Source organism: Thermobia domestica, chromosome 7, assembly GCF_964235325.1.
Source record: "Thermobia domestica chromosome 7, izTheDome1.hap1.1, whole genome shotgun sequence".
In the NCBI taxonomy this organism is placed as follows: Eukaryota; Metazoa; Arthropoda; class Insecta; order Zygentoma; family Lepismatidae; genus Thermobia; species Thermobia domestica.
The window spans coordinates 111,760,356-111,775,912 of record NC_137460.1 but is presented as its reverse complement, the minus strand read 5'-3'; the positions used below and the strand labels follow the sequence as shown (position 1 = coordinate 111,775,912).

General features: G+C 35.1%; 1 protein-coding gene across 3 annotated transcripts in view; it reads right to left on the bottom strand.

Annotated features, from left to right (window-relative positions):
• The window catches only part of Hyls1 (Hyls1 centriolar and ciliogenesis associated), a 63,340-nt gene extending 48,023 nt beyond the window's left edge, over nucleotides 1–15,317 (bottom strand). Inside the window, exons 1-2 of one of the 3 annotated variants that reach the window (XM_081765156.1) lie at nucleotides 15,169–15,317; nucleotides 621–735 (exon numbers count right to left, since the gene is read on the bottom strand). In XM_081765156.1, coding sequence (XP_081621282.1) covers nucleotides 621–735; nucleotides 15,169–15,198 — 145 coding nt within the window. In that variant the 5' untranslated portion in view covers nucleotides 15,199–15,317. Of the gene's footprint in view, nucleotides 1–620; nucleotides 736–14,805; nucleotides 14,955–15,147 lie in introns of those variants that run through there. The other 2 variants (XM_081765159.1, XM_081765158.1) reach the window with 2 other exon arrangements.
• Between the last annotated feature and the right edge of the window lie 240 nt (nucleotides 15,318–15,557).

The following is a 15,557-nucleotide window of genomic DNA, read 5'->3' as shown; positions in this document are numbered from 1 at the left end:
CTGTTTTCTTATTATTAGACGAAAACTATGACTTATTTTACCAATACACACAAACATACACGTATAAATATACAAAAGAATTGTGTATATATAAAACAATTATGTTCTTTATGTTCATTATTTGTCAACTGATTTGACTGTATTTAGCACTTTTTCATTATTGAGATGGCAACATCGAATTAAACAACAAACATTTTCACACACGTTTTTGCGAGCGGAGGCAAGACCGACTGCGATGCTAACTCCATCTCTGGACGGAGAAATAAAACTCGTGAAAGTCCTTGACTGTTAAAGAATTTTTATACTTGGAGCAAAATAAGAAAAAAAAAAGTGACATTTGAAGTAGTATTGTCCCGCTGCCACATCATGAGTATTACGCTGAGACGTCTGCAGTCTCCCTCCAACTCAGTTGAAAACCACTTCTGAACATACGTTACAAAGTGGAAACATTGTAATGTTCATTTCTACAGAAAATCTCCATTTGTAACTACCACCATGACAACTATGATTGGTTCCTCTCTCGGTTACCTTAATTGAACTGTGAGTACATTGTCTTCAATACATATTTCCACGTGGATTTAAAACGTCAATTAGTTTATAATTTTGTATCATTTCCTTACCTTTCATAAATTCAGTGAATTTCTCATCAGAAATTTTTGTGTAACCCATTTGGTTCAATTGGGCTCGCACTTCCTCTGGACTCGGAAACCATGTCATCTTCAAAAGCGGGACTTTCTGGAAAATATATACGTATGAAAATAAATACTAAAAGAAAAAACAGAACTCTTCGCGAGTTCTATAAAAGAATTTAAGATAAACGCATTTACTACAAAATGAAAAGCCAAGAAAAAATGACATCTTTTGTATTTCAATGTTGCACAACAAGGTACATTCTAGCAACTTTGTCTCGCAGAGTTAAAGCCGAGCCGAGGCCAGTAGTGAGATAGAAACGATATAAAAACAAAAAATTAGTCAGAAGTGATAAATAATTCACCTAAATCTTATTTTTTCCGCCTTTTTTGAATGATCAATTTAAAAGGAATACAACGGCAGATCTGAAGGACCACAGTTTCACAATCGTTGATCTAAATTAAAATTTCTGCAAAATTAGTAGCAATATAAGAATACAGAATTTATAGCTGAATTCATTGTCCTAACAATATCAAACGGAGCTCTACCGAACTACATAATAATAATCATAATGTTGTTTTAGAACAAGTTAAATAGCAGGGGAAGTGTTGGCTCAGTGATAGAGCTCACCTCCTGTGCGTGTGGTTTCTCATTCGATCCCAGTTCGCGCTAAATGGGCTTTGTAGAAGATAAACATCGTGAGCGTAGGATTTTTCAGGGTTCTTCCATTTTCTCACAATTTATTCCTTCCATCATTTCGTTTATTCTTATCATCACAGTTTCCTTTAGTCTACATGGCAAAATCGTAGGACGTAAAACTGAAATAGTTCATTTATTTTTCATGTAATTATATGAAATTTTGTGTCGGTCTTTTGCCATAATCCAATTGGAAAATATCTAGGGGAGTTTGTTGAAAAGTTAGTATAATGCATAAGTGATAATCTATATTTTATCCCAGAATCTAGGCCGGAAACGCCTGAGTCGCTTTTTATTTTCGAGAGAAGAAAGTATGGTGATCGTGACAAAAACCGTTCAATTTACTTAATGAAATTTTAAAGTTTTATTCAATTTCCACAGGTTTTTTCTTTCCAAAATTTCTTCCTACTCCTGAAGAGAACGATAGTTTACTTAAAAGTTTAAATAAAAAGCGATCTTTTCTAAACCAACCGCATCATACAGTATGCCATTTCTCTTGGAAAATCGGTAAGGATTAGCCCTTTCGGGATCTTGCGTTTTTTGGGTATTTTTAAGACTTTCAGTCAAGCAGTTACTGCATCGTTACTGTTTATCCTAGGATCATGGTTTATACCTCATTCTCTTCAGAATAGAGCAGGCTTTCAAATGGTACCATTTATATGCCCATACCATATACCAGGAGAGGGAAAAACTGAGATCAAAGGATTTTTTTTGTCACTTTGGGCCCCTCTGGAACGGCCCTGTGTTAACGTAGAGATCTCATAAAAATCTTATAAATACTACTCGGTAGACTGAATGTGTGTACCGAATTTCAAGCTTTTATATTGAATATTAAGAGCGGGAGAAATTTTATCAAGAATCCCCACAATGCCCCAGATTACCGCAAAAGACCTCAGGTAAAAAATTTCCTGAGACATCCCTATTTATCCTAGGATCATAATCCGCCAATCATTCTCTTCAGAATAGAATTGCCTTTCAGACGGTACCATTCACATGTCTCCATCAGGTATCTGAGGCGGGAAAATCCCGAAGAAAGGGATTTTTTGGTTAAAATATCCCTTTTTCAACTTTTTGCCCCTCTGGACAGCCCTGTTTTAAAATAAAAAATATATACCGACAATACCCCATATTCCCGCATACAGAAGGATATTTCGTAAAAATTCCCTGAGACACCCCTATTTATCCTAGGATCATGGTTCGCCCATCATTCTCTTCAGAATAAAACTGCCTTTCAGACGATACTATTTCCGTGTCTCCATCATGTATCTGAGGCGTAAAAATATTTTTAAAAAGGGATTTTTTGGTTAAAAAAAAAAAATCCTTTTTAAACCTTTTTGCCCCTCTGGACCCCCCTTCTGCTAACGCAGAAATCTGAAAAAAATCTTATAAATACCACTCGGTGGACTGAAAGTTTGTGCAAAATTCCAGTCTTCTAGGTGCAAAAAGAAATCCACCAAAAAATAATTAACATAGACCTAACAAAAGAAAATATATTGTTTAAAATTATGACGTCATCACCTCCTATGTCTCGACGCAGGAAGGTGTGAAACCATACATAACGTGTTCTACAATGCCTCTGGACTTGAAAAAAACTGACGAAAAAGCTCAAATAGGAGAGTTACAACGCAATGTACCATAAAACACCCGTATGTTACAAATTGTATCATAAGATCCCGAAAAAGGTTAGATTACTTTTTTTTTTTTTTTGACAATTTTCTCAAAAATGACTCGCTATGTCATAAATAAATATTCTATGTCATTTGTTTCTAAATTTGTTCTATGTCATAAATAAATATTCCATTAATAACCTGACACTATGGCAAAATTCATTTTCCCTATTAAAAAAAAAAAAAAAAAAAAAAAAAAAAGTACGAGGGATTAATCTTGAGAGTGAGTTTTTTCGGACGATTTTCTTAAAAAGCGGCTCAAGCAATTTTGTTCATATTTCATAAATAAATATTTCAATACTAACCTGAGAATATGGCAAAACTTCTTTGCCATGAAAAAGCTACGAGAGGTAGTTTAGTTTTTGGGGCTGAGTTTATTTCGGACTTCTTTTTTTTCTTCTTTCTTTCAAAAACGATTGGGACGATTTTGTTCACATTTCATTAATAACTGACAATATAAAACAACTATTTGCCCTAAAAAAAGATCGACTCGGGACAATCGAAAATAAAATATATACTTCGCGTTAAATCAGAAACTATGCGTTGAAGTTATGATGAGATTCAGAAAGTTGATTTGTATCAATGATGATTTTAATGTAGGTAAGGGTGATGCATTCGGTTGGCAGTGTTGCCAACTGGGTAGAACTTTTATTTCTTTCCAAATGACACTACGTGGATTTTATTTGATACCGGTATTTGGTATTCATTAATGATTGTAAACATCACATGAAGCACAATTTTCCCCACATCACCAGTTTTCGAAAACTTACACGTATTACATTAAAAGGTTTTAACTCGTGCGTTATTGATAGTTTGCGACATTGAGTGTGAATTTCACTTGATGTTTACGATTATAGGTAAAACCAAGACGTCGAATAAAAACTACGTCTGTGTAAGTTGTAATAATAATAATACACCTGCAAGGCGAAAGGGAAGAAGTCAAAATCGCTACTTTTCAGGAGAGAGGTTTAAAGATTTTTTAAAAGTTCAGTCGTCTATATTTATTTTTATATTAATGATATAAATGTGAAAGTTATAAAATAACATACTTGGTCTTATACAATGCTGCAGATATGTTTTTCTCTTATATTTACAGTAACAGCCTTTTACAATAACCAAAAATAAGACTTATTACCTTTTTCCATTTTTTTTTTTTTTAAGTTATTAGTTACTAAGGGAGACGGGATGGTATAAGTCACCGTAAGAATATAACCTGTTGTACAAATTATAGCATTTTATTACTTTTTAATTTCAACTTCAGTTTTCTTTACTTGTTAAGCTTTCTACATCTATTGTGACAATGTTTTTATAAAATTACATAATTTTACATGAACAAAATTAACATTTTAAATAACTTTGAAACATGATAGAGCAGATTTACTTGAAAAGAAACTACTCTAATTTTGAATCTTTACATTTTTAGATATTAAGTCCATTTCAATCATTTACAGTTTTTCTTCTTCTTCTGACTGAATAATCTCAGGGTCTGTGAATCTTACAGTTGGAGACGACACCAAAGATGTATAGAATCCATGATATATTGGATCAATTAGGGGTAACAAAGACAGAAGATCTTTCTTCTTTTCAGGATTTATTGGATTAGGACCTGAGTAGGTTGGACAAACCGTTGCATTTTCGCCAGTGTTTCCTCGTCGACGAAGGTCCATTGTGAGAAATGTATCATCATCTCGAAGACTTGTTTTGTAGTAGACTATACCAAATTCTCTCTCGTATTTCAGCCATCTTATTTCTAGCCATTTTACTTTATCTCCTAAAGCGTTGTGATGTCTGTGGACAAGCGATGACTTTAGCAGATCTGAGAATGAAAGAAATTTTGTGGTATCCATTTCCACAACTGTGAATGGTCTCTTTCCTCGAGCCATTCTAACCATCATATAGTATTCCTGTGGGACACGAATTTGAATATTAGAACTCTTTTTAGATTTCTCAATTCGGGCATGATTAGCATCACACTCTAGATGAGTATGTCCAGGCTCCAAAAATTTATGATCTATTCTCTGTAAGGTTTTCTTTTGTTTGAGAGCGAAGGTACACATTGCCACAAAATTGATATTTCAATTCTGGCCACCACACGTGTCAGAATACGTAGTAAGGCGTTTCACTGACTCAGGCAAATTCATTATATACTCATACACGATGCAATCTGATTAGACCCTTGTCCTCCTATACCTTCGTGCCACATGTAACAAGTTGCTTTGTCATCATTAAGTGAATGAACAGTTAAATTGTATGTTCATGAAAGTCTTTTGTAAAATGACACACTTGTATGTAAATTTGGCGTCGGTAAGCATTGCCGTAAGTCGAATGTAAGGACAACTGATTCTCCTCCACTTCTCTTGCACTTCTCCTTGTCACTCCTCTTCATGTCATAAGCATATTCAGTTTTAAGTTGATGATCAGATAGCTGCCTTTGAATATCGTCAGTCTCACTTGAGGAACAAAATTTTAGTTTCACGTTAAGTGTGTCACAAACCCTGCACGTATCAATTCTTGGTCTTTTAATTGAAAGAAATGAAAATTCTTTACGTATAAAATTGAGATAAAATGTGTAGCTGACAGGTTTTATGCTTTCAGGACACTCAGATTTATACATTTCATATATAATTTGCTTGTTTAAATAGCTAGGTAGGTATTTCTTGCTACTTCTTTGTCGTCCATAATGCGACTCACATGCAAATAGTTTGTTAAAATGTTCACGAAGAAACAATAAACTTTCCTCAGATATTTTATTCGATGGAGTAGTGGAACCTCTTCTACTGGGAGATAATATTCCTGATGCTGATTTCTTCTTTTTGTTTACAACAACATTCAAGTACTTGATAACAATGGAAAAGGTTTTACTGAAGCAGCCTTTGCACACTTGAACTTTATTGCCACCAGGATGAGTTAAGAAATATTTGCAAGTCACATTACGATTTCGTGGATTTTCTTTTCGAGGTCTTGAGCTTTGTTTTTTTCTGATATGGATATTAGATTGCCAATAAACTGAGTTTGTAAATTGTGGTCTCCGAGCTTCCAAAAGTCTTGAAAAAATGGTCTCGAGTTCCTCTTCTGAAAATTTCTTGTAGCATCCGGAACGACACGGGAAAAAGAGCTATCCTCTTCTTTTCAGGGACTATAGTTCCACTAGTCGAAATGTACTGCTGTCCTAAATTCTTCTTTTCTTTTGCTTCCTTTTTCAACATTCTTCGCTTCTTTACTTGCCGATCGTTAGACTGCTTACTACTAGGTAAATCTTCATCTCTTTTCCGTTTACTAAATAAAGTATCGATGTTTTCCGTATCCTCGTATTCTGAGTTGACACTAAGCTTTTTACTCTTGCTGTGTTTGCTTTGCGAGTCCAAAACGGGTTGGGAGAAAGGTATACGTTTCTTAGTCTAACACTATAATTATTTTGTTGAAAAAAAAGTTTTCTTCCATCGATGTTTTTTTGATAAGAACTAGAATCCGAAGCGCCATCACTTTCTTCCGGGTGATAACTGGAACCAGAGTCCGAAATTAAATCACTGATACTGGAATCAGATAATTCATCTAAAGTGCTGCACACAAAATTTTCTTCCATTGTCATTACTCCAGATCAAGTTCAAATCATATAAACTGAGCGTATAAGCCTTTAACTGGAAAACTAAAACATCTAAGTATGAGCAACAAGTAGCGACTGTTGCCGACAAATTTTTTCACGATAATGATTAAATAAAAGTGGCACCAACCGCTTTGAAAATATTTAACGCACAATTTTACCGCTCTTTGATTGTATAAAAAAATACGCTAGATTAAAGTTTCCACCAGTTAGCCGCTTCCCTTTTTCCACCTTGTCAAATAGTATTATGTTACATTGTTCACTTTGCCGACAAAAGTAACCATAAGAACTGAAAACTCTAATGACTTATTACTTTAAGAATAACATATTTTGGTATCGTTTCAGATAGAAATGCATTTGGCGAAAGGGAATAAGTCGACTTATTCCCTTTCACTGTGTAGATCTTTGAATGATACTGACTTATTGAAAACGAGAGAATGCTTATATCTCCCTTATTTGTTATCCTACGATTGCCATTTTTTTTTACAGTACATAGAGCCAAACCATATATTTCAAATTGTCAAATAAAAAAAAATATGCGATTTTTGACTTATTCCTTTTTGCCTTGCAGGTGCAGAATAATAATAATAATAATAATAATAATAATAATAATAATAATAATAAGAAGAAGAAGAAGAAGAAGAAGAAGAAAATAATTCTTTATCATTACAGAACCTCACCCATCAAGTTCGAACATGTTCAAGACGTTCTGCTGCAACAATGAAAATTATTATTGTTATATGACATTGTAGTGCACTAATTACAGAGTTTGTGTGAATAACAATGGAGAAGTCCTATTATAGTAATGACCGTATTAAACGTATTGATTATACTAAAAGGCATAAGAGGATTATGTACAGAAAAAATTCTCGACAAAAATTTTACCTTGCGGTAAAATATATGGATTGTGTACAGCGTATCTGCCCAAACGTATTATTAGGGGAGGATGATTATTTGTGGCCTGTACACAAGTCGATTTGAAAGGCAGCATGAAGATTCTGAGAGATGAATCCTTCGACATAGTCTAGGTTTCACCGAGGACTCCTGTTTTAATGGCGACACATTCATGTTTAGTATGTTAACTTTCTGGTTAAAGGTTTCCAAATCTACATTCAGAGGAACAAATTTTTCGTCTTGCTGGTGCATAATTTCATCTTTACATTTTCTTCCGTGGTCATCAATATCACACACACACACACACACATTCATGTTCTTCAAGGTAAATATTCAAACCAACCTTTAAACAAATAATCATCTTCCCCTAATGCTACGTTTGGATAAATACGCTGTACGCAATTCAAATATTTTCCGCAAGATAAAATTCTTGTCGAGAATTCTTTCTGTACATAATCCTCTTATGCCTTGTAGCATAATTAATACATTTAATACGGTCCTTACTGTAATAGGACTTCTCCATTGTTAATCACAGAAACAATGTAATTAGAACACTACAATTTCATATAACCAGCGAAACCAATTATCATGCTTCCAGAGAACACTAGGACGATGCTCACGACACCGAATCACGTAACGAACTGTTTCATGGTTGCAGCACAACTTCTTGAACACGTTTCAACTTGCCGAGCAGATATCACTTCTCTTCTTGAACAAGTTCGAACCTGATGCGTAGTTACGAGATTCTGCAATAATAATAATAAAATATATTATTATTACAACTTACACAGACGTAGTTTTTATTCAACATCTTGGTTTTACTAATAACGGTAAACATCAAGTGAAATTCACACCGAATGTTGCAAACTATCAATAACGCACGAGATAAAACCTTTTAATGAAAGACATGTAAGTTTTGAAAACTGTGGTGATGTGGGGGAAATTGTGCTTCATGTGATGTTTACAATCATTAATGAATACCAAATACCGGTATCAAATAAAATCCACGTAGTGTCATTTGGAAAGAAATAAAAGTTCTACCCAGTTGGCAACACCGAACTGCATCGCCTTTACCCACATAAAAATAATCATATTGATACAAATCAACTTTCTGAATCTCATAATACCTTTAACGCATAGTTTCAGATTTAACATGAAATATATATTTTATTTTCCATTGTCCCGAGCCGATTTTGGGTTCCGAATTGGAGACCCTGTAACCTGAAAACGAAGTGGAATTCGACTCATGTAAATAGGAACTTTTCTTCTTGATTTGATGTCAGGATTCAACTCTCTAAATCCTCATACTGTCTTTCAAATCGCCTTGTGTACAGAACCTAAATGCCCATAGGAAATATTTACATTCCAAGTACAAAAATCGAAATTTTAGTAATTAATTGCGAACGATAGAGGTTACAGCCGCATGAACAGTTAACGGATATTAAATACTTATGTACTTCTTCAATAGTTGTAAAAAAAATTCAGATTTTCAATTTTTTTTTCTTTCTTAAGAAAATGGGGTCTTAATGAAATTTTCAGCTTTTCATCATACTATAACGTCGGATGTAATAATCAAACACCTCCGTTCTTTACATTTTTAAGAGACCTCATCGAGTAGATTTCGATACTAGAAGCAGATGGTTGCTATGACTCGCGAGAACCGAAACAAAAATGTTTGAAGTTGGCAAAATTTTCAAAGTTGGCAATATTGCAAGTGAATTGAGCAATTCCTATTGAACAGACGAATTTTGCCCCTCCACCGAAACACATTACTTTATATTCTTCCTACTATTGCGATTATGTTACTAAGTACACTTGTTTCTGCACAATGAAACTTTTAATTTGGCATGCTTTTCAGTTTTTGAAGTAATCCGAGAGGAGGGCAACCAGGCTGTATATCGAAGGAGAAATTTTTTTCAGCAAAAAGAAAGAATAAAGGTTTAATAATTTTTGTATGTAGTTTCTCATTTTAAAATCTGAGACAATCGAGTGGACCACCCTGGACGATTTGAAACGGAATCACTCTGTGTTCTTTTTTTAAATGTTCATGCTCTCTAGATGATTTCACCGTTACAGTTCCACTCATCAAACTTTTGTAACAATTTTTCAAATTTGTATTTTATGGGCATTAAAAGCAGTGCAGCCTCAATTCTCTGTAGAGCACACTAAGGAACGAACGAGATTTCTATAGGCCTCTTCTATACTACAAGCCTGAAGCAGACGCCACATGCTTTGATGAATTCTGCATACACATACAGCGTCAGTTATGGAAGACATCTACAACGCACACCATTTTGGACACAACAAACAAAACTTTGTTAAACGGAGTTTGACAAGAGGGCTAACTAAATTCAAGATGGCCGCCATGATGTTCACACACTTCTATCACGTAGCACTCCATCTCTCTTACCTATATCCACAATTCGATCTCAATTTCTTGAACAATTCTCTAATTATATGTGTTTTTCACATTTTGCCTTAAAATATTTTTTAGCAGACCATTTAACAGTAAGCATTCGAAAACCAAGTATTTTTATTTCACAGAATATTCGGGCATACTTTCAGGTTCATTATGAAACAGAAAGAAAAGAGAAAACTCTTATCTGTTTTGGTGATAAAACAAATTTTCTAACTCCATGCTGCGCAATCCAAACTTTATATGCATTGAAAAATATTTATTTGATAGTAAACCTTCCAGGTGCGCAAGGTTGATGAAAAAAAGATTTCCCTTATAAATTTATACTTTGCTTGGCATCTAGTAAAAATTTGACGCGTTAAGCCCATTATTTACTGAATTATAACGTTTTCCCTACAACATTGCACTCACAAGCAGGCGCTAGTAAACAATATTTACAGAATTTCACGAACTTTGACAAGAATTACTAACTTGTTCCTAATATCAGTACCAAGTGGCATGAAAATCTGAATTAGCGAATGTCATTTTCACGTTTTCCTGGGAGATGTGATATAGAATGACCCTCAGGTATACAGGGTGTTTCAAAACAATACCAACAACGTTTGGGAGCTGATTCCTCACATCAAGATAAGACAAAAAGTATAGACCAAGCTGGGACCACAAATGCTTCCTTTTGGAGTTATAGGCTGCCGAAAACATGAAAAACTGAACTTCGAAGGTCCGTAGCTCTAACACTGAGACCTACCGTAGTCGGGTCAAGACTTCACTTAGGAACTAGAATGTGCGCTATCCAAATATCCATGTTACAGAATTCTGTGGTACCTCCGCAACAATTTTTATAGAGGTAGTTGATGACTACTTCAAATCATATGCCCGTAGCCAAACTCCCTCTATACAAATTGTTGCGTGAGGAACTTAGGACACTGAAACATGGAGTTTTGTGTAGAGCACATATTACTTCCTAAGTGAAGTCTTGACCCGACTACGGTAGTTTTGGAGTATGAACCTTTAAAGTTCATTTTTTTCATGTTTTCGGCAGCCTATAACTCCGAAAGGAAGCATTTGTGCACCCAGGTTGGTCTATATTTTTTGTCTTATCTTGGTGTCAGTAATAACCTCCCAAACGTTGTTGGTGTTGTTTTGAAACAACCCTTATATGTTCTTCGAACACATTTTCTGGTGTGAAATTCAATGTAAGCTCCAAGCCCATTTCCTCTGGAGAGGCAGTATTAATTTTGGTTTCACCTGAGTTCAGACTCCCTTTCAGCAAAGAGGGTATATAAAAGAAACTACAGCTCAGCGTAGGGGTCCAAACCATAGAAGATCCTAAAAGGAATCAAAACCGTGAATCCCTCTGTGAAAAAGAACACGTAAACCATATAGTACAAGAGAGCAAATATTTGGAGAATTTACGAGTAAAATCTACTAATTCACAAAGAAAGAATGATACCTAAGGAACTTACGCACATTTCCCGAAGATATTTTAAATCAAAGTGACTTAAATACCGTATTCATCTCTGCAATACTTGTCTACCTTTACTTCCTCAGAATACGCTCTGGTGGCTTATGAAATATATCTCCTATAATACAAAGCTAGTACCGGTACTTGAATAATTATTATTTTGATAACCCACTAAATTAAATCCGCTCTTGGGGGTGTGAGGTGATAAGAATGTAAACGCTCCGAAGAATAATAACGTTTGAAAGAAATACACTCCGTACTGTTTCATTTTATGGAGTATAAATGTGTAAAATCTACCAAAAAAAAAAATTACTTGATTTCACAAGAGGTTTGTGTAACTAATCGAAATATATCGGGATCATACCTCTCACATCTATAATAAGGTAGAAATACGAAATGTAAAGTACGCTCTTTCCACGTAGTCCTCCATAAGGAAGCCATGATGAAGTGAAGTGCTATGTGAAGACAGTGCATAAAGTGATCATAGAAGTGTTACAAAGCTGTGTCAAGTGCAGGGCAAGTGATTTTATGTTATATAAAGTGTTTTTTCCACTATACTCTCTTATGCGTAGGGTTAAATGCCAGAGAGTAGGTCCAGAAATATGAAAAACGTAAAATTTACAGCTAAAAAATGGTGAATATTTTTCCTGAAATTCATACAAACAAAACAAGTTTAATTGTTCATTTTGACATTTAAAAGATGTGTCTTGATAGTACAACTTTAAGTGTAGGCATGCAGACGTCAGACATTAGTGTGTAATGAGGCAGTGAATTGAAAGACGGCACTTTCATGTCACTGATATAACATTTCGGTTTTCAGTTTTATAACAACATATGTTGGTGAGAAACAGGAGTTACAATGCTTCGTTAAGAGGCACAAATTGTTGAAAGTAAGCAGAAAGTGTGATAAACGTAGGACCATAAAAACAAAGAAATGGAGAAACGGTTAGATACTTAAAATGTGAATATCATAGTAATGGCGGGAATGTAATTGCAGTTACTGCATTATGAAAGCAATGTGAACATTGTGTTGGTGGTGTGAGAAAAAACAGTGTGCACACAGAAGGTTATTTATCAAAGTACTTATTCAAATACACCAAAGGGAAGTAATCGCAGTGACTATATTAAGAAAACAACTTAACGTAACTGCTTTTAGCGAAATCTTTGTTTACACGCATCCTGAACGTCGCTGATCCAGATCCATATGGACCCATCCGGCTAGCTAAAGTTCAGGCCTGTGTTCAGCTCTTGCCCTGACTCGGATAGATAGCACTCGTGGTTTTTACACTGCACTGTTTATGGTGTATTTCCTAACAATAATTACACGCTAAACGGTAAAGTCCTCTTAAAGTGAATGTGCACCAAAAATTTCTTAAGAAACACTTTCTAAAGTAGAGACAAGACAAAATTTTCATGTTTTTAAGTTTGAAAGTACGAGCCTACTCTGCGGTACAAAGGCCTGTAAGCATACCATCACTACCGGTAATGCAGATACGAACGCACACATGCGCAGGTCCCCTGTGGAGCTCCTATCCTGACTCGCTTCTATATCACTTAAGCTTTTTAGTGGGTTAAGCGTAACCGCGCCAAACCAATGTACTACAGTAAGAGAATGAAACTAACACCTAAACCGTAAACTAACCTAACCTACTCATAAATAGTTATTGTAATGTTGAAAATGTGACGAGGTTAACAAGGGCCGATTCAGGACCGACTTCTGGGGGGGGGGGGGGGAGGCTGTCATAATGCTACTTTTAAGGGCTCCAAACTCTGGGATGGATTTTATTTATATATATAAAACAAGAAAGTTTCCTCTTCTTGGGTTGGGGCGGTTGCTCCCCCCTCCCGAATTCGCCCCTGAGGTTAACAGAATAAATGCTTTTATTTGCCACCTTGCGTAAGTTGGTGTTTTTAAAATGATTCGGTTTATATACTGCAGCTTGTAACCCATATGCCCAAGTGCTGTATTTGTAACTCAACCCTCCTTACAACATTTTAAGGTAGATAAGGGTGCATCTCGTGTCCAGAGAAGTTCGTATTATATGGATATAAGTATGCTCCTATAAAATGAGATAGGAGAATGTTATATTTTATTCAACAGGGTTCTTACTGATCTGCAGAAATTACTTCCCTGACCTTTGGCAGAAACTTCCCTCACTTTCATTACAGCTGTCGGATGACGACATAAAAATAAGGAATAAATAGCGGTGAAAATTTATATGAGAACATTTATTCGTGCAGGTGTAGTTTTGGCGCACCACTAGAAATAATTGTTGAAAAACTGTCATACTGTCACTAATTTACTTGTCTCCTAAAAGATTTCCGCTAAGCGACATGAAAATATCCCGCTTGGCATAGATAAAATTCAAGGGGGCACCAGAGATAAATGTTGAAATATTACAATTCTTTTTCGACTTGCACATAAACACGGTTTCCGGAGGTATTGCAGAACAGCTACAGTGCAAAAGCACAAACCAACATGTGCTACGTGGCCACTAAAAAGTACGACGGTATCTAACCTAGTCAGGGTAGGGCGAAGCTGGCGGACCCGCGCGGGTGCGTCCGAAAGGAGCAGGCGCGTCAGCGATGGTGGGTATAGACGTAAGCTAGGTCAGTGAAAAAGAAGTGGATTCTGGCAAATATGCGAGTTTCAATAGTACTTGTCATGCTTTTACACTAGTAAGTTCCACTTGTAAACATAAAATACAGCTTCCGTACACTGTGCAGAATAACACCACCGGCGGAAAATAACATCTAATAGAGTCATCTTTCATATGCACTCACTTATTTTGTCCACCGGAAAGCACTTGTAATGATATAACACTAGTAACATTACACTTGTAAACCTGAAAGTCAGCTGTATTACTTCGTACCAAATTTTGTCACTTGCAGAAATATGTTCCTTATGAATATATCTTTTCGTACAAAGTATTCAATTTCACCTGTAAATCTTACAAAATGTGGTGCGCCAAAACTACACCAGCACCCATTTATTATACAGCGACAAATAACAATCAATTGATCATACGTACATTTTACTTACCACCCATATAAATCTGAGCAACGTTCTCTACTGTGATCATTAATGGTTGGCTAAGCTCAAATTGGTATAGGTCTACTACTGTTAGAGAAAATACATTTTATAAAATTCCCCTGATTTCCAGTTTTTTCCGTTTCCCTGACATTCCTGATCAGTAGGAACCCTGTTCAAACATTATAATTATTACATAGTGGCACCAAATTCTTAATCTGTACTATGTTGAAATGTGCATTCGTGAATTTACAGCTCCTCCTAGAACGTAAAACAATATTCAGCTGTTGCAAAATATTTACAAGTTTTCAAGTAAAAAACATAAGGTAGATCCTTTAATAAACACTTTTCTGAAGTCATATAAAGAGTATTAGTATTTCTTCATTATGATTTATTTCTTGTATTTACCATTTCATTTGACATATTCGACATTGCCTACACAGTTTTTTCCAGCAAATAAAGATAGTGACTCCAATTAACGAGCTACGAAGCAACTTCAAATTTAATTTATCTTTGCACGAACGCTTTTCAAGTAGGTCTTGCAATGAATCCACAGTATTTGGTTGCTCTTCACATTTGGAAAAAAAAATTTCCGTATGAAGTCGGATTCGAGCTTCAATGCTTGCGTAGCCAATGTCTGTAGCATAAATAACCAAGGCACCACAGCTTAATGGTTCTAATTAATTCTGAGATAATTCTAATGAATTATTACTGATAGGAAATTACAGAAGAAGAAAAAATGAAACTTACATCTAATCCTCAGCAATCTACCTTAATTTTGTATTCCAAACTTCTTCTCATGTAGTTTTTTACTGTCAAATATAGTTTTTTACTTGACAGATTTCAGTATAACAGTTTAAATACCTAACGCATATCCTCCCATGTTGATGATTGAGATTTAAATCTTCGCAAACAGTATTAATGAACAGTGTTACAAACTGCAGGTATAAAATATTACTGTGTTGTAAAATACAATTATAAATAAAAATAAAACAATAGTTATTAAGAAACAGGACAAGTTTAGGCATACCACATTTTGCAAAATTTACAGGTAAGATCCAATACTCTGCATTAAAAAATATAGTTAAAGGAACAAAAGTGTGCAGGTGGCAGATCCAAATACTAAGGGGTTACAAGTGTACAAGTGCAGGGTTACAAGT